Here is a 24,039-nt window from a genome sequence, read left to right on the forward strand (position 1 = left end):
CCTGTTTTCCCAATTGACTCTTCTAAGATTTCTGCATTAGATTGTTTATTTCATTTTTGAGAGAGAGAAAGCACATGTGGGAGAGGGACAGAGAGAGAGGGAAAGAGAATCCGAAGCAGGCTCCACACTGCCAGCGTAGGGCCCTATACGAGCTCTAACCCACAAACCATGAAATCATGACCTGAGCCAAGTCCAATGTTTACGGGACTGAGCCACTCAGGTATCTTGCCCGCTGCGTTAGATTGTTTAGAGTAATCACCATGGATGCGGTATGAAAAATGGAAGATGGAAGGGGGGGACGGGGGACCGGTTAAGAGCTCTTAGTCATCCAATTCAGAGAACCTCGAGTCCTGCATCCTTTCAACCAAGCTGTGCGCAGACTACCTGGGAGCTTATTAGAAAGGACAGAACCTCATGTCCCAACCCAGACCGACCTAATTTGAATCTGCATTTTAACAAGCTCCCCAGAGGATTCCTATGCCAATCAAGTGTGCGAAGCACAGATGGAGACTGGTGGTTTCAAACTCCTGCACACGAGAATCACCTGGGGAGCTCTAAAAAATTCCAATGCTCGGGTCACACCCCCATACCAAATAAACCAATCTCAGCGAGTGGTACCAAAAACCAAAACGTCTCCAAGCGATCCCAACATGCAGTAAAAAAGAAAACCTTTATCTAGGGGTGTAGCGTGGAAGAAAACAATGGTTACTGGGACTCAGGTGGCCGAAGAAAAGGCACCGAAGGTAAACCTACTCTGCACCATACAGCTCCGCTCTATGTTTTGGATTTTGCACAACATACAAGCAGTGGTCATGTGAAAGCACGAAAAACCGTGGGAAGGCCTGACGTTGCGCACTCCTCAATTAGGAGTTACCCCGCGCGGTCGAAGGAGGCTGGCAGCTTAACCAGGAGGAGCGCCCGAACCCGAACCCGAACCCGAACCGCGTACGCGCCCCGCCCACCTCCCCCAGCGACTCCCGCAACCTCCTGCGCGTCGGGATGCGACGTGGGGCGCATGCGCGCTCGCCGTGGCTGGGGTCGATCTTCGGTGACGTCAGGACGCCTCGCGGGCACCAGCCCCCAGCCCGGGCCCCCGACTCCCGCGCCGGCCGGGCGGGGGCGGGGCGTCGGGCCAGCTGAGCTATCCCGTCAGACCGCGCCAGTTTGAATGAAAGCTCCCTAAGATGGCGGCGGCCGGGGCCGAGGCGCGAGGAGGTGAGGGCTGGAGAGCGGCGTCCCTCACTATCCCCCGTTCTCCAGGCAAACTCCCGAGGCCCGGGAAGCGGGGCCGGGACCCGCGGACCCGCCAGAGCGCGACGCGGCGAGACGCCGCCTCCCGCCCTGCTGACACCTTGGCCCCCAAAGGCGCGCCGCGGGCTTCACCTATCCCCCGGCCCCTGACCCTTCTCGCGGCACGGCCCGCTCGCTCCCCGCAGTCTTCTGCGCCCCGCTTCCGCGGGGCCCGGCCCGCACGCCCTGCTCCGAGGTCGGCTGTCTCTCGCTCCGCGGACGTCCCGCGGACTCCGTGGCCCGACCCCCGCTGCCCGTTGGGCCCGAGGCCCCTCCCCGCCTGGTCGCCGTGTGGAGGCATTCGGGCGGCCGCCGCGGCTCCTGGTAATCCCTGGGGGAGGAGGGGGGCTCGAGGGCCTGTGGGCACGCGTGTGGTTTACTCCTTTGTGGTGGTTTGGGCGGGACGTTGTGTGTTCCGGCTGGCCTTTTAACTGGGAAGCGGGAAGTACCCGGTGGTGTAAACGTGACCTCGATAGCGGAGGAAAGAAAGAAATTGGGGCTGGAGTATAAACGCTAAGGAAATGAGGGAGCGTGCACCCCAGTTTGGACGCACTGGTAGGGTAAATTTCCTGTCGGAGAATAATATCCCAGTAAGTGGGTATTTGAAGACGTAGCCTCTGGCTTACGGTGATTGTTCTACCCACCGGGAACTTGCGTGTTATTTACGTGGACGCCAGAGAACTAGGTGCTGAGCCGCGCGCGCGCGTGTGTGTGTATGTGTGTGTGTCTGTGTGTGCGTGTGAGTGTGCGCGCGCGCGTGTCTGAAAGACGGGAATTTTCAAGACATTCTAGAATGTAGAGGTGTTTTCCAGCACTCCTCTCCACCTAGATTATCATGTCTTTATCCCCCAACTTTTCTTCCACTAGGGATTAGTGTGAACCTAGTGTGAGGTTTTTGTAGTGGTAATGAAATGTTAAATCTTGCAAATGAATTATTTTCTACATTATTGTAGATAATAGAATTGTTACCAGGGATTTGCGGTTTTTTAGGTTCCAGGGTGTTGTTTGTTTGTTTCTCAAAAATAGCATTTCCGTCGAGAGTTGTCTTGAATCCTCAAGTTACTTAAACTAGATAAAAATGGTAGGAACAACAGACATACACACCTTGGGTCGATATCCAACAGGAACCTCCTTTGCACGTGATCAGCATAGTGAGATTAACTTTACACAAAACACCCCGAAGTTTTTTAAGTGGAAGACTTGTAAGTGGTCATTTGTGTTAAACCACTCTTGTACCCTCAAACCGCCACTCCGCAGCAAGCAATCTCTCCGCCAATCTTGGGGGGTTGGGGGGGAGAAATACCTTTCATTTTCTCGGTCTCGAATTACGAACCTTTTGTAGGAAGCGGGGTGGTGGAAATCCTGCTTCAAGGTTTCTGACAATGAAGCCCCTGTGTGAGTTGGGGAGGGTGAGGGAAGGCTGTGGTGAGAGCAGCTGTGTTCTCTCTTCCTTGGAAATTACCTCAAAACAAAAGGTTATCACAACTACCTTGGAGAGCTACCAAAGAAAGCTTGAGTTTATTGATAGATTTTGTTTGGTTAATTCCGATTTACTCCAACCCTCACATTTTTCCAGTGAGTCTGAAATCCAGAAAGATGGGACTCTCGTGTGGCAGGGGCAGAGCACCCTTGATTGTTTCTAGTGCTTACCGTAACACTAGTCGTAAAACCAAGTTTATTATATATTTCTAAACATCCACTTGTGTTAACGTATTTTACATGCCGTATGGTAGCACACTGTTTACAGAAATTTCGGAGTAAAATCTTCTGCAGCACATTTAGTTACTGGCTTCTGTAAGGTTAATTATGAGTGTGTCTGATTTTCTTTAAGCTTGGTATATGGATTATGTAAATTGAATACACTGTTTTGTAAACCTTGGCTTTAAAAACAACACAGGAAATGAGTATTATGAAAATATATTCCCCATTATTTATTATAACTCTAGGGCTTATTTACCTTGATAATAATACACTACAGCAGAGGCAAAGTAATAAATGGAGTTAAAATTTCATGCAGGTTTCCAGAATGGGGAAAGTAGGACATGTGATGTATGAGTATGTTACTATGGAACTATATTTCAATTAGATTTCAGTTCTTATTGTCCAGCTAAGGTAAAGGGGACTAGTTCTTTTTAACAACTTATAAGGCTGCTTTAAAATCTATTTAAGATATTTTTACTAACAATAAGTTTGTCTTAGGTATCTACATTTTGTTAAACCAGCAATTCTATGTAGAATATAATGGAAAAGTCAAAAACATTATCTCTGTTGTCCTTTGTATCTATATGTAATTTTAGGAAAGCTTACAGACTTGAAACTGTTCGTTCAGGTGGCTTAGTAGAAATGAATTGACATTAGTTAAGCATAGTAGAATAGAGATCCATGAGAAAATCCAAGAAGACCAATTTATCAAAAACAGTTCTTTAATGCTTAACTTTTCTGGAAGACACATAAATGGTTTCTTGTCATATGAATTTTTAGTCCTGTAAAATTGCCAGTTGAAGGGTGGGGATATGGAGGTCTTAAGTTTTTCCTTTTTTTTTTTTTTTTTTTTTTGGTTTTAATTGAGTAGCTATTTCATTAGTAAAGAATTCTATTTTCTTATTGTAGCTTGGTGTGTGCCTTGCCTAGTTTCACTTGATACTCTTCAGGAATTATGTAGAAAAGAAAAACTCACATGTAAATCGATTGGAATCACCAAAAGGAATCTAAACAATTATGAGGTGGAATACTTGTGTGACTACAAGGTAGTAAAGGTAAGGCAAATATCTAGCCCCTTAAAAGAGACCTAATCAGACTTCAATTCAGTATTTCATATTTCTGTAACATAAAAAGACCTTAAAAGTAAGCAAAAGCTCTTCTTAATGTTAAAAATTCTAAGCCATAATAAATTTATATGTCCTATCATCTATATTGCCAAATAACATTGAGAGGATTTTGAAGCATTAAATGTTCTTGCATTAGAATATTTTAAGGTGCTTATATCATTCTACATCCAACTCTTGATTATCTCCGTGTGGATTACCAGAGCAAATGTTTTATCTCATATTGGCTTTTCCTGTCATTCATTTTGTTCCTGAATCATATTTCCCCACTATCACCTGAAATAAACAGAGAAATTCAAACCCAATTTTAGTGCTGTTGAATCTCCTCATGAAGCATCACCATCGTATATGTCCTGTATTGTGTCAAACTCCAGATATTAGTGAGGCTCTGTGGTCTAATAGAATGGCCTGGAGTTCAAAGTCATTTCTAGTCTTCGATTGGTACCTTGTGGCTTCATCAAAGTCATTTCGCTTCTCTGGGCCTCACTTGATTCCTGTTTCTCTCAAATGACAGGGTTGTTTTCTTAAGAACCTTCTTCAATCTAAACCTTACGATATATTTTTGAGTAATTCATTTTTCTCCAGAGTAGCCTGCTCCCTGTGTGGAACTCTTTTTTGGTCGTTTGTCAGTTCTTCCAGACAAATGAATTAGGACTCCTCCTCCTCCATCTTCCATACCCATTCAGTCATTAAATCTAGTTCTTCCTTTGCAACATCCGCCATCTTTTCATGTAACTGCCTTTCCCGCTCAGTGGGATTTTATGATCAAGCATTTCACCTATACTCTTGGCAACCTTCAACCCAAAAACAGCCCAGTCATCTTCCATCTCAGTGTTTAAATGGTGGTCTGAACAATCTCCCCAAGAGTATCCTATAGTCACACATATTGGTGCCAGTAATGTCTGTTTCTAGTCTCACTCCGCTCCGTTCTACTAAAGCCTTTTGTCTGTTGCTTTCTTTTCGTTTTCTTGTCAGCAGTTTTTCCAACTTTTATTACTTTTCTGGACTTCTTACTCTATCCTTCACCTTCATATTCAGCCACAGACCTCTTCTACCTCAGTTAATCTTTCACTTCAGTGAAAAATAGGATCCTGCAAGTATGAATTCTCAACTTAGTTTCACACAAGTTCTCTGTAACTTTGCTGTTACTGTTTTTCCTTTTTTAGTCCTTTCCATCCCCTTTAAAGGACTTTGCTTAATCTGTGATGTTTTTGTTTGTGTGTGTGTGTTTTTCTGCCCCCCTTCCCCCTTATTAAGCTCTTTTTCCACTGACCTCTCTCAATCAGTAAAACCTATTCAGGTCTTCCCCAACCTCTCTTTGACCTCGTGTCCCTACTCACGCATTTCCTGTCTTTGCTTCTACCTCATTTTCCATTAACTTTTAAAAACAGCTTTGTTGAGATGTAATTCACAAAGCATACAATTCATTAATTTGAAGTATACAATTCATAGCTTTTAGCACGCTCTCAGAGTTCTTCTGAAGTTGACTGTGGTGATGGTTACACATTCTCATTATCCTGAAAAGGAACTCCTCTCTGCTCACTCATCATTCCCTAATCCTTCCCAGTCTCCTTACCCCACTAGCCCTAGCCCTAGGCAACCCCTCATCTATTTTCTGTCTCTATAGATTCCCTGTTTGGGCAATTCATGTAAATAGAACATTACAATCTGTATGTGTTTCTTTGTAATTGGTTTCTTTAACTTAGCGTGGTGTTTTCAAGGTGGTGTTTTCAAGGTTCGTCTATGTTGTAGTATGTATCAATACATCATTCCTTTTTATTGCCAAATATTCCACTATAGGACTATCACTTTTAATTTACCTATTGATCACTTAGACATTTTGGTTGTTTTTGTTTGGGGGTTATTATAAATAATGCTGTTATGAACATGCATGTACAGGTTTTTGCGTGGATGTGTTTTCACTTCTCTTGATACATACCTAGGAGTTGAATTGTTGAGTCATATAGTTTCTCTGTGATTAACCATTTGAGGAACTGCCAACCTTTTCCAGAGGGACAGCACCATTTTACATCGAACTAGCAGTGTTACAAGTATTTGAATTTCTCTACCCCTCACCTGCATGTTTTATTATCTGACGCTTTTGATTATTGCTATCCTAGTGGGAATGGAGTAGTACCTCCTTATGGTTTTGATTTGCATTTCTCTGATGGCTAATGATGCTGAACATCTTTTCATCTGGTTTTTAGTCATTTGTATATCTTTGGAGAACTGTCTATTCAGAGCCTTTGCCCATTTTTAAAAATTGGGTTGGCTTTTTTTTTTTTTTTATTATTGAGTCATAATAGTTCTTTATATATGCTAGATAGTCCCTCATGAGATACACAGTTTGTAAATATTTTCTCCTGGGAATTGTCTCTTCACTTCTCATTAACTAATTGCCAATATGAGCACCTCAAATCTTACTCTCCTTCATAGCAACATCTAACACTGTTGACCTTCCTTTCCTTCTTTGAAATTTTCTTGTCCATGGAGAGACTGCCTAGGTTCACACTCTGGCTCTACCATTTATTAGTTGAGTGACTTTTAGCAAATTACTTAGCCTCCCTGTCTTTACATTTCTTCACCTGTAAAATGAGGATAGTTATGGTACCCAACTCATAATGGCGGGGACCACCATAGGGTTAAATGAGTGGATGTAAGTATATCCTTACAACAGAGACTGACCTATGATGTTCATATTGAAGAAACATTTTCTGTCATTGTTGTTCACCTCTGTCTCCACCTATTTTTCTTACTACTCTTCCGGAATCTCCTTGTTGTCTCTTGTCTGTCCTTTCTCGGAAATGTAGATAATCTCCATAGCTGTGTCCTTGGCCCTCTTCTCACCTTGAAGTGGCTCTGTAGATGCCCTCTTTCCCAGTGCTTTCTACTTCTATCTGTTTGATTCATGACTCCCAAATCTTTGTGAGGCATTGACCTCTTTATGGACTTCATTTCAAAGTAGACACTATACAGGTACCCAAATTCAGCATATTTAAACTGTACCAATTTTCCTCCCTCAAATCTGTACCCTGAGCTAGGATTCCCTATCTAGATTAACAAAACCAGAATACTTCCAGTTACCTAACCTTGTAATTTTATACATTTTTAATTCCTCCCTCCTCCCTACCCGCTCGTAGGTCATCAAATTATATCGTCTCTATTTGTCTTTTCTTGTTCATTCTTTTCCTGTTCAACTGTACTTTCACAAAGCTAGTTTCCTAGGGGTCTGTATTGAGATTGAAGGAACTACCGTTATTCTTATACAGGATTCTGAGTGTTGTTAGATTTTGGATAGTTTTTGCGCTTTGGTTTCTCCTTTGTCCTTCTCATCAATTCTTTTGGTTTTTTGTTTAGGAATAAGCAACCTTACTTGCACACTTAGGTCCTCACTATGCCACTTACATCCCTCATTTCTTCTCCTTTCTAGCACAAATTGTTTAATCTATAGGACAGTATTATTTCATCATACCTCTACTTTTTTTTTCTCTGTCTCCCCACTCCTGTTCAGGGCGAGTGAAAGATCTCATGACACTGTCCTTTTATTGTGTGTAACCCTCCATTTAGCTCATCAGAGACACTATTTCACTGCCATATTCCTCAAAGCCATTAACAGTTTTTCTAAAACACAGTTCTGGTTGCTTTAGGTAGGGCCTTGCTTTAGACCTTTTAATGACTTGTCTACCAATCTAAGACGAGACCCTTTGAACTAAGGTCCTTTATTATCTGGCCACCAACTACCTTTCCAGCCTCATCGCTTGTCACATATCATGCTTTCTATCCACACTGCAATACTCCTAAGCTCTTTGATTTAGCTAAGGTTTACTGAGCACCTACTATGAGCTGGGCACTCTTCTAAGCATTGGGAACATAGCTTATATTCCAATTCGTTGAACACATTATGTACCCGTGTGCCCTTTTGCTGTTCTTGTCTTGTTCCCTCTTTAGAATACTATTGTTTCCCTCCTTGACAAAATTCTCTTTGGCCTACAAGGTTCAGCTGAAAGGTTACCACCTATTACTGAGCCTTCCCCCATATCCCTAAAATTAATTGCTTTATATTCAGGACCTAGAAAGCACTGTTCTTGTTATTAGTCTAGAACTTGACATATTTTATAGCTTGGTTTCATACCTTCTGTGCTAAATTGTCAACTATTTAGGGCCAGGACTATGTCTTACTGTAGTCTCTAGTACAAAGTGGGTATTAAGTTAGTGGCTAATGAATTTAACTGGCTTCTGCATTAGTGATTTCTCCACTCTTCACAGTCACCAATAGACTAGACCCTTTTAGCTTCATGCTCAGATTATAGCAGCAGTCTGTTGATTAATAGCTCCTATATCATCTTTCTGTAGTCTCAGTAAATATTTGAGTTTCTTCTGTGTGTGGATACTATATTAGGCACTGGGAAAAATAAAAGATTAATCAGAAACTGTCTCTCATCTTGAACTCACAGCCTACTGGAAAGATTGAGAAGTAAACCATGGCAATATAGCATAATAAGTGCAGGGGGAGGTGCACCTGGGCTAGGCCACAGAAGGCTTCCCAGAAGGGATATCCCACTGAGGCCTGAAAAGACAGGTACGGTAACTCACAGTTTTCGTACACAGAATGGAGTGCTAGAATGTGGGATTGGGAAAGAATGAGATGAGTGAAGAACTTTCAGCATTCTACAGCAATGGGGAGTCATATGAAAGGTTTTAAAAAGAGGGATACAATCAGATACGTAATTCAGAGAACTTTCTGCAGTGAGGAATGTAGGAGGGGAATGACACACACACTTAAACATTCTGAAAAGCTGTTACAGTAGTCTAGGCAAGAAATAGTGGTGCTTAAAGTAGTAATAATGGAGGTGAAGAGAAATAAGTAATTTTTTTTATTCTCATGGTTACAAAATGTACAAGTGTGGTTGAGTGGTCAGAGAGAGGATTGGGTAGGGATCCAGCAGTGTGGGATCACACATATTTCACATATATGAAAACATGGGTTTCTGACTTGTGCTGGTGTAGATAATACTCCTCACCAAGACCCAGGAATATAGGAGGATTAGGATAGGAAGACTAGATTAGGTTGAGAACATTTAAGTGTAAGATGATCAATAGATAGTTGGAAATGTGGCCCCAAGTCAGGAGTGAGAACTGGAAACATAGATCTTGAAGTAATTGGCAAAAAGATGGCATTTGAGGCTCCGGGAATGGGTATGGTTACCCACTAATTAACAGATATTTCTTGTCATCTCTCATGTTGTATGCTTGACACTAGGGATCTCAGCAATGAGTGACACAGAGGTATGATCCCTGGCACATGGAGTTTATCTTTTGGTGAGGGTAGAAAACCCTTAAATAAAATTGTACAGCATGCTTATAGTTGAGGTGAGTCCTAATGTAACGGAAGGGTCTAACTTATAGACAAACTAGGCAGCTGTCCCTGAGGAATGGTGTTTAAACTCAGTGCTAAAGGATGAAAAGATAAATAGGGGAGTCTTGAAGGAGAAGAGAGCCTGACTTCTTTAAGGAACAGAAAGTGTGAGTGGAATGTAGTCAGCAAGAGGGATCAAAAGAAGGCTAGAAGGATGGATAGGACCCAGAAAGCACAGATCCGTGCAGCCCAAGAAAAGAATTTGGACTCTAGGGCCTTAGGGAAACATTGAGTAGTTTTGAGCATGGGAGTGACTTGATGCAGTGGGTGTGTTGAAGATAGCATTCCGGCTGTTGTGCCATGAATGGTTTGAAAGTGGTTCGAGGGTATTACAGTAATTCACACAAAGAAAATGTGTGAAGAGAACAAGGATGGAGGAGTAGTTGGGGCGGGGGGGGTGGGGGGGGTGGGGGGGGAGGGTCTCATGGGAAGAGCTATCAAAGAAACTGATACAAACTGGCAAGAAAGGTAGGAGGAAAACCGGAAGAATGAATCTTGAAGCCTAAGGGAGAGATAATGTCAGCAAAATAGAGAAGAGGCCAGTGGGTCAAAGAAGAACCGAGAAGTACCCACTGGACCGAGCAATGGAAGGGTCATTGATGCCTACAGAGCAGTGTCTGTGCGTGGATAGAAGCCTAAATAGAATGAATTAAAGAATAAATTGGAGATGAGAAAGAGTCAAGCAGTATGGACAACTCTTTAAAGAATTCTAGCTTTGAAGAAAGGGATAAAGTGCTATGTAGGTTTTAAGGGTGTTTATAATTTTGTTTTTTATTAAATCTCAATAGGTAATATATGCATGTGATTTTCAAAACTGAATGTTATAAAAGTTGGATGTTCTTATACTGAAAAGAAATCTTCCACTCTTGTCACCTTAGTCTCCCGTCCCTCAACTAGTAATTTATCACATCTTTTTTGAGATTCCTTACATATTCTAGCATTTGTATCTGAAAGGAGGTTTGGTTTCATTTTGCTTTTTCAAATGCAAAGGGAAGTTTAAAAAAATAAAAACTGCAGGAGGTTTAAATGCTGGTGAGAACAAGTAGAGAGGGAGAGACTGGAGAGGCGAGAGGTAGGGTAACTGATGGAGGAAGTGCATCTCCTCGTATCTGCATCTGCCTTTTCTCTAATGATGTGTCCAGGGGAGGGTGCAAATGAGAGAGTTTCTGTTTTCTCTCTGCATTAGGAACAGGGAGGTGTGTTGCTACTGAAAATAATGGGGGAGGTAGTGGGATAGTGACCTTGAACAAGGTGGAGGAGTTCTGAAGTAGGCAGTTTGGGGAAACGCAATGAATGCTCACTGGAGGAACAACACAACAGATCTGTTACCGTTACGAGTTCATGTCAGGGTCCCATTCAGCAAATAGTAATAATGCCATTTGCTGCCGCATGTTCTTACCACATTATCCTTTCATACAGAAAAAAATATGACAAAACTGAATACTCTTTGTTAACATCCTTAGCTCATCAGTGAAGAATTCACCACCCCCATGCACATTGGTAAGACTTCTCTCTCAGCAAGCATAGGTTAAGAAGGAAATATTACCAAAGCTTTGACTTCATAAAATATCCAGGTAGTTCTATGTCTAACGAACCATCACTACACTGCATGGCACATACTGACAGAATTTTCCACATTGAGCATTAAATTAATATTCCTAAAGGACTGATTCACTTAGAGTGGTGTGTTAAGAGCGGGAATAACATAGAAATCATTTGACTAAAACCCATATTTTGGAGATCAGGAAAACAAAGCTCCAGGAAAGGACTTTTCCAGGGTTGTGTTGCTCAGTTGTGTCCGTCTTCGACCACTAACCCAGGTCTGAGAATTGCTACTTGGTCAGTTACTGGCATGAAAAGCCACTGAGTTTCCATGGAACACTAGTGTTTTCATAATTAGACTCAGGCTATTCTACCACTAACATTGAATATGATGATTTCAAAACTTGCAGAAGAAAGTAGCTAATGGGAGAATAGCTTTTGTTTTTTGTCCTCCAATATATACATTTGAAAAACAACCCAGATTAAATTTAGCAGCTTTTATTCCTTTTAAAGATTCATATGTAGTTACTGTTGTGATTTTTTTTAATTGCATACATGTTGATAGTCCTACTTTTTGTTATACATTCAGAAACATTTAATAGAGCTTAAGATACAGCAAGCAATTGTGCTTGGTTCTGTGGCTACGAAGAAGATTTCATCCCTCATGGTTTCTGGTTAAGATTAGAAATGGAAACACAAGGAGATTGGCAGTGATCAGTTCTTCTTGGGCAAGAGAGGAAGGAAAGACTTCATGGGCAGGGACAGGGGGACATTTGAGCTGACTTCTAAAGATGAGTAGATTTTTCTACACATAAAAAATGAAACCAAAATACGCTCATTATGGAAATGGAAGAGGTCATTGTAATCAGAACTTTGTGAACAAAGCAGAAAGGGGTGAAGAGGACTGGCATGTTCAAGTACTAGCTGCAGTTAGTATGGCTAGAGGGTGGTATGTAAATGGGGTTATAATGGAAGACTGTCAGAGAGATATCAGGGACTCAGTCAAGAATGATCTTCTTTGCTGTAATAGGAAGTGTGAACTTCATTCTTTAGGCAGTGGAGGAGCAATTAAAATTTTTAAGGAAGAAAGTAACAGAATGACTGGTACTGTGGATTTCTTATTTTTGTAAGAAAACTTCAGTAATGATAAATTGGGATGTTGTCAGTCTGGAGGCAGAGAAACCAGTTAGGAGATTAATGTAATAATCCCAGCAAGAATTGAAGACCTTAAGTAACTAGAGCTATGGTAAAGAGATGGACAGGAACAAGTATCTGAAGAAACTTGATGATGGATTGAGAACAATCTAGATTGAGCTCCTAGTTTGCAACTCGTGTGACTGGGTAGATGATAAGATTACCCTTGATGAGGAAAAGAAAAAAATCCATTTTGAAAGAACAGTGGTGGGTTCCATGAAATAGATGGATTTAAGAAGCTGTTGGGCATCCAGTAGGCTATTGGATATATGGAGGTGCAGGAAAAATTTTGGGAGTTATTAGCATGTAATTAAAACTGTCGGAGTGATGAGGTTGCCCAGAGAGCATTTAGAGCAAGGATTCTTAACCTTCAATCTGGAATCCACATATCCTCAATTATCCAAAATATTGCATATGTGACTTTGTTAGGGGAAGGTCCATCGCTTTCTTCAGATTTTCAAAAGGGACAAACGCTTACTTGGTGTGAAAAGGGGCCAAGGACAGAGCCTCAAGTATCTGCACTAAGTGATGGGCGGGGACAATAGTCTCAGCAGAGAAGGCAGAAAAGGAACAATAGTGAAGAGAGAAATGTGGTATCAAAGCCTAAGTCAAGTAACATGAGGGCTTGTAGAGTCTTTGGCTTGGCAATGAGAAGACTGATAAATTGTTCCTAATAAACACGATGGAAACCAAATGTATTTGTATGTAATGAAACTCCCCACAGAAACACCATGTTTTCTAAGAATTGTAAAAACTATTGGCCTACAAAAAAAGTTCAAATGCCTCCATCAAATATTCAAGGCTAAGATTTGTTCTCACCTTGCCATTACAGTTTAATCTCTCACTTCAATATTCTGAACTTTAAAGCTAGCCAAATCCATCTCTTCACTGCTTTCTGAATACTTCATACAGATCTTAGCTCCTAGTTTTTGCTGGTGGTTTTCATCCTGCCTGCCCTGTTCCCTACCCAACAAATCCTATCAGTCTTTCACAGTTTAGTTCTGTTTGCTCTGTGCTCTTTTCTGACTATATTGATTTCCCTCTCTACATTCTAGTGGTAATTATTGTCTTGTTTTGGCATTTAAAATTGTACTGCCTTGCATTGCTACTTACTTGACATATTACTGCCTTCTTTTCCCAGTGAGCTTTTACTCCTAAAGGCTAGCACTACCTTACGTCTCATCATACCCCCTGGTGGCTGAACTTGCACATACTTATTTTAAATACTAAAATACTCGAATGAATTTAACCTAAGCCAAACATAGTGGGGGAAAATGTCTTTAAGAAAAAATTCATATGATGCATTCTAAATTATACAGGAGCGATTTATGTATCATTTTTACAACTGTACTCCATTTCTATGGGTAATCAAGAGTTGATTGCGTGTCAGAATAAGATACTGATACAATATATGAGGCTTAATGAACTTTTGGGCTTTTATTTGGAACTTTAGCATATTGAATTAAATTTGTTAAGCCATACATACTAATTTTTCTGTGTAAAATTTATCAGTTCTTCAAAACAAATATCTTTTTTGGATTGCAAAGTAAAATATACTTACTAAAATAAGTATGAAGTAGAAATAAAATATCACTAATATTTCTCTACTATTTTGCCAAAGGCACTTTTGTTTTATAAACATCTTTACCATCTATAAATTAAGTAAGTATCAATGTGATTAACATGCAAAACTTAATCACTAACAATGCATCTGGCTCATTATTAAACAATACAATATGTTAATTTGGAGCCCACTTCAGTGGCATGGTGTTACTAGTTTTGCTGAATGATAATTGAGCTTAATCATCTGATTTGAAGCCAGTGTTTCTGTTTCTTTCATCATTTGCTGACAACTTCCAGGGTTATCGTAGGAAAAAGTGTAGTAGAAAAAAAAGAGGACCAGAGTTGCATTGCTTTATTCTGGAGTCAGAAAAATTAAAAGCTTTCCTAATTAATAAGGAAAATAGATATACGTTAGCTACTGCCACGTGGATCCCATCATTGTCGAGAGGATATCTGCCAATGTAAATCCTAAATTGTAAAAGTTACCTGGCAGGAGGGAGAAATCTGTGTTACACTTTGCCAGTTCGACTAACACTTAAATATGTGTCTAAGCTTTTCTTTTTTCCCTGAAATCACAATATGTATTTCCATGAAAGTACAGTTTTTGTGCATATCCTCACACTTTAACCACATTTTTTAAACAGGTAAAGCATATTTTGACCATTTTCATAAGAAGGAAAGTTCTTTTAATTCACCAGCATTATTGCTTACCGAGTAGAATGTAATAAAACATTGAAACGACTCAATAGGGAGAAAATTTGCTTACTCACTGGCTAAGCAACTTGCTCCTGCAAAGCTGCCTCAGTGGTCCTCACCCCAGTTTGTGCCTCTGCAACATTTCCTAGGCCATCCAGGTTATTTGGCATTAATAAATTATGGATAGTAAAACAAGGTGGCATATGCACCCTTTTATAGTAAAAACTTTGTTAAAAATTTCAAGGAAGGGGTGCCTGGGTGGCGCAGTCGGTTAAGCGTCCGACTTCAGCCAGGTCACGATCTCGCGGTCCGTGGGTTCGAGCCCCGCGTCAGGCTCTGGGCTGATGGCTCAGAGCCTGGAGCCTGTTTCCAATTCTGTGTCTCCCTCTCTCTCTGCCCCTCCCCCGTTCATGCTCTGTCTCTCTCTGTCCCAAAAATAAATAAACGTTGAAAAAAAAATTTTTTTCAAGGAAAAGCAAATTTAATCCATATCGATGATTTAAAATAACTAAAAACTGGAGAATACAATTTAATCACTTTCATATTTTAGAGTGTGGACATATTCCAGAGGACAAAGAAAAAATTGAAGGACTTTAGAATTTTTTGTTTTATTTTTGAGAGAGAGTGTGAAAGAGCACAGGTGGGGGAAGGGCAGAGGGAGAGAGAATCTTCAGCAGGCTCTGCTTTCAGCTTGTAGCCAGACACGGGGCTCAGTCTCACAACCCTGGGATCATGACCTGAGCCGAAATCAAGAGTCGGATGTTTAACCCACTGAGACACCCAGGTGCCCATCGAAGTTTTTTTTATTATGCACATTTGACTACCTTTTTTAAGAGAAACTTAACATGGCATTCCCCAATTTTAAGGAAAGAAAACAGAGTCAAGTCACTGGGGTAAGAAGGCAAAATTCTAGGTACCATGGTGGCCACAACAGCAGTCTGAGGGATAAATCAAAATATTTGATCTTTGGTGGCTTCAGTGCCTGCTTCCTAATCCATTCATGGGTGAGTCTAAATAAGGTGAGAATTCTCTGGAATCGTGATGTCTAATAAAAACAATGTAAGCTACATATATGTCATTTTAAATTTTTTAGTAACCATATTAAACAAGTAAAATGAAACAAGTGAGATTGCACACCTGGCTGGCTCAGGCAGTAGAGCATGGGACTCTGGATATCAAGATTGTGAGTTTGAGCCCCACATTGGGCATAGATTACTATAAATAAATGAGCAAATAAATAAATCTTTAAAAAATAATATATTTAGTAAAACCAAAATATTTCAATATGTAATCAATATGTGTCATATGTGAAGAAATATTTTACTTTTTTGTGTATGTGTTTGATATTTGTAATTCAGTATGTACTACACACTTAAAGCACATCTCAGTTTGGGCCCACCACATTTCAGGTGCTCGATAGCTACATGCATCTAGGAATAACTATATTGGACGTTATGTCCCTAGAACATCAAAGGGATGTGTGCCCATGATACTGAGAAATAGTGTTTGCCTTCTGTCAGTGTAAAATACTAAAATTACCTACCTCAGGGGATGCTTACATCAGTGCTGGCCAAGTAAAGCGCTAACCTACGTCATAAATTGTTAGTTTGAAGACTCCCTGTTTCTATGGTTAAGATAAAATACTTTTTTTTTTGTTTAACAGTCACTGTTTGGTAAAATATGAGTTTCAGTACTTTTGTCTTCAGGTGCAATTCTTTTACCTGTGCTCAAACATACTGTGCTACAACTAAATTCTGTATATATTTTATGTAATGCAAAGAAAAAATGGTTTTATATTTTTTTATGTTTTGTAGTTCATCTAGAAACCTCTGGCTCTTAATATATTCTGAACTTTATTTAGAATGATAACAGCTGCCTTAACTCTTTAAGATAGTGAATTATTTTAATGGGGACTGTCATCTAATTTCAATTTTCTTTTATATTTTAAGGATATGGAATATTATCTTGTAAAATGGAAAGGATGGCCAGATTCTACAAATACTTGGGAACCTTTGCAAAATCTCAAGTGCCCATTACTCCTCCAGCAGTTTTCTAATGACAAGCATAATTATTTATCTCAGGTAAAGAAAGGCAAAGCAATAAAAGACAATAACAAAGCTTTGAAACCTGCCATTGCCGAGTACATTGTAAAGAAGGCTAAACAGAGGCTAGCTCTGCAGAGATGGCAAGACGAACTCAACAGAAGAAAGAATCATAAAGGAATGATATTTGTTGAAAATACTGTTGACTTAGAGGGCCCACCTTCAGACTTCTACTACATTAATGAATACAAACCAGCTCCTGGAATCAGCTTAGTCAATGAAGCTACCTTTGGTTGTTCGTGTACAGATTGCTTCTTTGAGAAATGTTGTCCTGCTGAAGCTGGAGTTCTTTTGGCTTATAATAAAAACCAACAAATTAAAATCCCACCTGGTACCCCCATTTATGAATGCAACTCGAGGTGTCAGTGTGGACCCGATTGTCCCAATAGGATTGTACAAAAAGGCACCCAGTATTCACTTTGCATCTTTCGAACTAGCAATGGCTGTGGCTGGGGTGTAAAAACCCTTGTGAAGATTAAAAGAATGAGTTTTGTCATGGAATATGTTGGGGAGGTATGTTCAACATATAACAAATAATGTGTGTGGGAGGTTTATGCTTTTTGAAAAGTTAACATTGTACAGCAGTAACAGATATTGGTACATATTTATATTATCGTTTGCAAGTATGTAGAAATTTCTGGCTTGGGAAAAAGGTTTCACGGGCATAGTTAGAAATATAAACTTGTATATGAACAAAAAAATACATATAATTATAAATGAAATAGTCCTGTTTTCAACAAACAGCCATTTATAGTCATTGAAACTGGCATTTGTAAAATATGGCAGCTATTATGACGTAAACGTTCTTTTTTGTTAATTTTTATTTAATGTGTTTTTTTTACCTTACATTCAGGTTAGTTAGCATATAGTGCAACAGTGATTTCAGGAGTAGATTCCTTAATGCCCCTTACCCCTTTAGTCCATCCACCCTCTCGACACCCCTCCAGTAACCCTCTGTTTGTTCTCCATATTTAAGAGTCTCATGTTTTTGTCCCCTGCCCTGTTTGTATATTATTTTTGCTTCCCTTCCTCATGTGAGTGAAGAATGACATAAAAGTTCTAAGAAGAAAATCAGATCTAAACGCATGCTGACTTTGGAACCTTTAGATTGTAATTCATCCATTTGATTAAATATGGTTAACTGTAGTTGGCAGAACTCAATTACTGTATCAACATGAGAAGTACTATAGAGTAGGCATGCTTTCTGAGCAAGTGTTAGAAAATACAATACATAAAACCATTTATTGCATCCATGAAAAAATCCAAATTCTTGGTAGCTCAGCTGGAGACTGTCTCTAAATTACCATTGACTGTGCAAGTTTATGTATTTATTTATTTTTTAACTTTTATTTTTTAGAGAGTGCAAGCGAGGGAGGGAGGGAGAGAGAGAGAGAGAGAGAGAGAGAGAGAGAGAGAGAGAAACCAAACAGGCTCCACGCTCAGAGCAGAGTCCGACGTGGGGCTCGATCCCACAACCCTGAGATTATGACTCCAGCTGAAATCAGGATGCTCAACTGAATGAGCGACACATTCGCCCCCGAGCAAATTTATTTTTATACATATAACGTATATATACAAAAAATAGTATTTACCATGTACCACATACTATTCTAAGCACCTCATGTGCTAACTCATTAATCCTTGAGTAACTCCATTCTTTATCATTGAGGAAACAGGCACAGAAAAATTCATCAAGGTCCCATTGTAGTGAAGAGGAGCCAGGATTCAAAACCAAGGCTCCAAAATGAGTGCACTTTGCTGCTGTACTACACTTCCTCCAACTGAGTGGTATATTAATCTGTGACTAGAAAAATACAAGTGTGACCGCATATCTTGGGCTGTCAAATCTAACATTTTAGAAGTTATGTGGAGGGCGCCTGGGTGGCTCAGTCGGTTAAGCATCTATCTCACTTGGGCTCAGGTCGTAATCTTGCCGTTCGTGGGTTCAAGCCCCTTGTTGGGCTCTGTGCTGATAGCCTGGATCCTGCTTCAGATTCTTTGTCTCCCTCTCTCTGTCTCTCCCTTTCCCCTGCTTGTGCTCTGTCTCTCTCTCAAAAAATGAATAAACATTTTGAAAAATGCAAAAGTGCTATGGAATTAGGCCACATATAATTATCTATTCATCTGGAATTCTGAGATTAAATTGGAGCCCTGTTTTGATCCTTAAATTTTTAGACAATAGCAGATTATTATAAATCACTGTTCAGGATACTAGATCTTGTATGATCAAACTCTTCTCTGTTTTGACTTACTGAATGCAGTAGTTATTTATATCTGGTTGACACCATGAATTGCTTTAGACATTTTTGGTTTCTTAAGCTGAGCATCTGGTAAAGCTGTGTTCTTAGAACTGCAGAGGATGGTTTTGATCCACAGAATTTCATGAAAACAACCTGGTCTGCAAAACTAAACTTTGCATACAATTGACTGCAAATTTAAAGTACCTTCTTTCCTGTATTTGTAACAAATTTCCACCTTGTAACTAACTGCATAGATGAGTTACAGGAAAAATAAGTTTTTAGAGCATTTTTACTGTAAATTTCTTCCTTTACATTCCAGGTAGGTCCTATAGAAAGCTATATCTGGGTAGCTTTTTGAACATGTGAATAAATGAGAATAAACGTAGTGCTGTCTCCCCTTGTTGATTGTGGGCTGTCCTGATTCCTAAGCAGCCATGATTGTCCTGCACTCGTATCTCCCCTTAGCTTCCCATGTCTTTGCTTCTGTGTGTAGAGTAGTTTGTGTGAATGTTTTGATGACACATTGACTTGTTACTTTTTAAACCTCTGGAGGCACTAAAACAATAATAATAGTTTTATGGATGAGTGTTTCTTTAGTTCAACAATAGCTATATAATATACTATAGTTTTTTCTTTTTAGGTAATCACCAGTGAAGAAGCTGAAAGACGGGGGCAGTTATATGACAACAAAGGAATCACATATCTCTTTGATCTGGATTATGAATCTGATGAATTCACAGTGGATGCAGCCCGATATGGAAATGTCTCTCATTTTGTGAATCACAGTGTAAGTGTGATTACACTGTTTTTAATGATTTTCCATAGTTGAGGAATAATTATCTTTAAATGACTTAGCCTTTTAATATTTCCAAAGTATTGTAATACAGAGACCTCTTTGGTTAGATTATTGTATTATTGCCTTATTAGGAAAATCCATTGAGGTGCCTACCAAATACCATGCATTTTGCAAGAGTTTTTACATACGTTCATTTAATCTTTCCAGAACTCTTTAGGTATTATCTTCTTGTAGAAGAGGAATTAAGAGGTAGCAAGGTTAAGAATTACATACAACTGTAGAGGTTTCTTACAGAAGTTAACAGCTGAATTTTAGGATATGCAGCTAAACATAGCTATATTTTCTTAAAATGTAAATATGTTAACATATTTACAGAATTTAAGAATTCATAGAGTATTGAAGTATTGAGGGCCATTTTCCTAAATTACAATTGTAAATTAAAATTCTAAAATACAATTCTAAATTATACTCTAAATACAATAGTATTAGGCTTGTGAGATTGATGTTTCCTCCATCTTATAGATTACAAGGAAAATGTGTCTCCAGAGAGTATTATATACCTGACCATATAAGGAAGTGTAGACTATGCTAAGCTTTTGATGGGTTTTATTCCAAGAAACTAGTTTATGTTGAGTAGTGAAATGTCAGAGACCTTCTGACACCTTGTTAGTTTTCTGATTTAAACTTTTACTTTAATTTTTTTCTTAGTGATAAATTTGAAATACTCTCAAAATAGATGTATTCTATTCAAGGGCACTTAAAACAATGATTTTGGTTTCTTAGCTCTTTCTTCTTGCATAGTCCAGAACTTAATGTAGAAATCTCAAAATATTAAAACCAATCAGAAGTTACAGCAATGAAACCTCCATGCAGTATGAAATTTGAGTTGTATAATGCTAATTTGATTTTTTAAATACAGTTTTTCTCTTTCTTCATGCCTTACTGAACTATGTACAGGTGAAATGATAATGTTATATAAAACTTGCATTATAATTCTCCAGAAAAATTAAAAAGTTGAGATAGATGAAATGGGATTGGTGAAAATGTTAATTGTTGAGCTGCAGGGTAAATGTGGATTTATTATTTTTTCTAGTGTTAATGTATGTCTGAGATTTTCTGTAAATGAAAATAGTATTTTTAAATTTGAATGCCTCAGAGACCTCTAAACAGTAAACAACTTAATTTCCAATGAAACTTAAAAAATAATAGTTTGGGGAATTAAATATTTCATATGGCATGTAGAAGAGCCTGTCCATTACATTTTTACTTAAATGGGTTCTAATGTTCCTTTTTAGTGCGACCCAAATCTTCAGGTGTTTAATGTTTTCATTGATAATCTCGACACCCGTCTTCCCCGAATAGCATTGTTTTCCACAAGAACCATAAATGCTGGAGAAGAGCTCACTTTTGATTATCAAATGAAAGGTACGGTTTTCAAGTAAGGTTTGATTGATTTCAGTTATTTGCATATGAAGACTGTAATCAGAGTAGGAAGAGACCTTAGATCATCTGAACCAAACAATATTAAAGAAGAAAAAAAATGAGGCTATAAGAGTTGGTCTTTTTACTCAAGGTCACAAAGCTACTCTGCCAGAGGTAAAACTAAAATCTGCCTGACCTTGAGCTGAGTAATGCTCTTTTCTCAGCATCATGCTGTCACCTGCTTTTTTTCATAATTTCCATTATCAAAGTTTGTTCTACATCTTTTCTCAATCCTACTTTTATTTTAAAATTGTAAGGCATACATTCCTGAAAATTTACCAAGAGATGTATATTCAGGGCGCCTGGGTGGCTCTTTTAAGTGTCCAGCTTGCTTAGGTCATGATCTCACGGTTTGTGGGTTCAAGCCCCGCTTCGGGCTCTGTGCTGACTGCTCAGAGCCTGGAGCCTGCTTCAGATTCTGTGTCTTCCTCTCTCTCTGCCCTTCCCCCGCTCACACTCTGTCTCTCTCTAAAAAATAAATAAACATTAAAAAATTTAAAGAGATGTATATTCAGAGGATTGAAAATATTTAAATCACATCTGAACTTATTATTCCATTCCTACTTGGATTTGGTTTTTTTTAAAAAACACATCAATTTTATTTGCTTTGTTGGGACCATATGTTTTTTTCTTTACTTTGTTTTTCTAAGTGTTAATTATAGTTTGTTACTATTTGGCCTGACTTTATGGCCCTTAAATAATGTATGAAATTGAATGTGTATCTGATTTTCCCACTAAGTTTCATCATTTCGCAAAGCTGTTCTTGGAAGTATGGCTAATAGCATATGCTTTTGTCTCTTACCAGCTCCACACCATCCTTTCACGATAATTCATAATTTGTCTCTGAACATTCACATTGATTTAAAACTAATAAGAGATTTGAACTTCATTCTGAATGGTCTTAACTTTTTCTTGTGTATTTCTTTTTCTGTGTACTCAGGTTCTGGAGATGTATCTTCAGATTCTGTTGACCACAGCCCAGCCAAAAAGAGGGTCAGAACTGTGTGCAAGTGTGGAGCTGTGACTTGCAGAGGTTACCTCAACTGAATTTTCAGGAAACAGCTGATGATTGTAGTTTGTTTTTTTCTAATGTTAACCTTTAAAAAAAGTATTTGGGACTCTTTTCATATTATCAGGATTATATACTATGTTAATTTACAATTCATGTTTCAAACAATTGGCCAAATGCATTACTGATGCTTCTGAAGAGAACACAGGGTCACAGAGACTAATTTAAAATACACGTATTTAGCGATTAGACACCAAACATGAAAGGAAAACTGACAGATCAGCATATACATACATAAGAAGTCTGTGTGAATAGAGAAATGCCTCCTTCAGTGTTTAAGCGTTAAACTGATAACGTAACCATCACTAAGATCAGATATTCAACCTGCCATACACCTTGAATTTAGAGAAAGAGTTAATTTGGGCAAATACATACAAGTGCTATTTTTGTTATGTTGTCATTCCCGTTAATTACTCACTGTACTTGTATTTAAGAAAAATAGGTGATACGGAATTATACTCTATTTTCTACTTTCATTAAAATACTGGGATCTTAATGATACAGAAATTTAAGGTCTAAAATTCAGTGTAAATAGGTTTAATTACAGCTTGATTTCATATTTTGAAGCAATCCGGACTGTTATGAGGCATGTATGTCTGAATCAGTAATTCTTAAAAGATTTTTAACCTTGTAAAAGAATAATTTCCAAAAAGCTCTAAAATTCTGGAACGGATGGCCATTATGCTGCTTTGAAAGGGTGGGGCACTCGGACCGGGAGGGTTTCTTGGAAGTGGGGAAATGGAGCACTTTCAGGGCCCCTCTTAATAACACAAATTAAGAGATCCATGTTGCATACCTGGTCTAAACAGAAACAGCAAAACAAGATACTCCTGAGTGCATCTGCACCTAACAGTGTTTCATACAATACACGAATATTACATCTTCTGAATTTCGGGCGGTTTTAACATTTCCACCAAATTTAATTATTTTTATATTCCCCGCAAGCTCTTCTTGAAATAATCTATATTTTGAACTGATACTTATTTTTTATACATGAATTTTTTAAATGTGATAAAGTTAAACTTGGCTTGGCCAAAGTGTGTATCTGAATTATGAGAACATTTTTACTTGAACCATGAACACTGAAATGGAATACAGTTGTTTGGTTTTTGTTTCTGTTTTTCTGCATAGTAAAACCTCAGTTGGGAACAACTATGTTTTCATCTCTGTGATTTTGGGATTTGTAATCATGGTGTCCAACATGAAGGTAAATGCAGCAAGTAAATCTAGCTTTCAGTATTCCTAATTAAATTTTACCTAAGCTGATTGCCCCATTGCTTTACTGACCTAAAATAAGTTTGAGTAAAATTGCACTGATGGCAAGAATCCAGCACTTCAAATACCTTCTTAATCCTTAACCTCTTTTTTGGGAGAAGCTACACTTTATTATGCATTATATTGCTACCACATGATTTGCTCTTTCATAATATGGGATAAATTCTTTACATGTTTGGAGTCTCACAGCGTATTAACCAAAATCTGCAGAAGGTGTCACGGAAAAATACATTTCTTAGTGCCGTTTCTTATGTTTTCTTTATGAGGAAATAGTCACATGGTGTCAGTGGTGAGAAAGCATCACAGATTTACAGGTGCTCCCAATGGCCAAGCTTACTTTGAATTCTGATTCTCACAGGTTTAAAAAATGTAACTAATATTCTTCTTAAAAAGTTAATGTTTTACTGTCCAGTTTTTTGATCTTGTCTTTTTGTGGTAAAAAAATGTAAAACAGGACAGCAAAGGGAAGAATGGCTATTTTCACAAAACTTGTTTTGTACTGTCCTTAGTAATAGACATTTAATGGGTCTTTGAGATTTTAGTTACCTG

General features: G+C 38.8%; 1 protein-coding gene across 4 annotated transcripts; it reads left to right on the top strand.

Moving 5' to 3' along the window:
* The first annotated feature begins 1,076 nt into the window (after nt 1-1,076).
* SUV39H2 (suppressor of variegation 3-9 homolog 2) lies at nt 1,077-23,368 on the top strand. 4 transcript variants are annotated; one of them, XM_030321309.2, is made up of 5 exons: nt 1,077-1,215; nt 16,476-17,141; nt 19,509-19,655; nt 20,960-21,089; nt 22,087-23,368. In XM_030321309.2, the coding sequence occupies exons 2-5, from the start codon at nt 16,479-16,481 to the stop codon at nt 22,191-22,193; spliced, it is 1,047 nt and encodes a 348-aa protein (XP_030177169.1). In that variant the 5' UTR covers nt 1,077-1,215; nt 16,476-16,478; the 3' UTR covers nt 22,194-23,368. The 4 variants fall into 4 exon arrangements, with proteins under 4 accessions (XP_030177169.1, XP_032449720.1, XP_032449719.1 ...); XM_032593829.1 differs by having other exon boundaries at nt 1,082-1,215; nt 16,476-16,607; XM_032593828.1 differs by lacking the exon at nt 1,077-1,215 and adding an exon at nt 3,906-4,046.
* The last annotated feature ends 671 nt before the right edge of the window (nt 23,369-24,039 follow it).

This window comes from Lynx canadensis, chromosome B4 (assembly GCF_007474595.2).
Source record: "Lynx canadensis isolate LIC74 chromosome B4, mLynCan4.pri.v2, whole genome shotgun sequence".
Lineage (NCBI taxonomy): Eukaryota > Metazoa > Chordata > Mammalia > Carnivora > Felidae > Lynx > Lynx canadensis.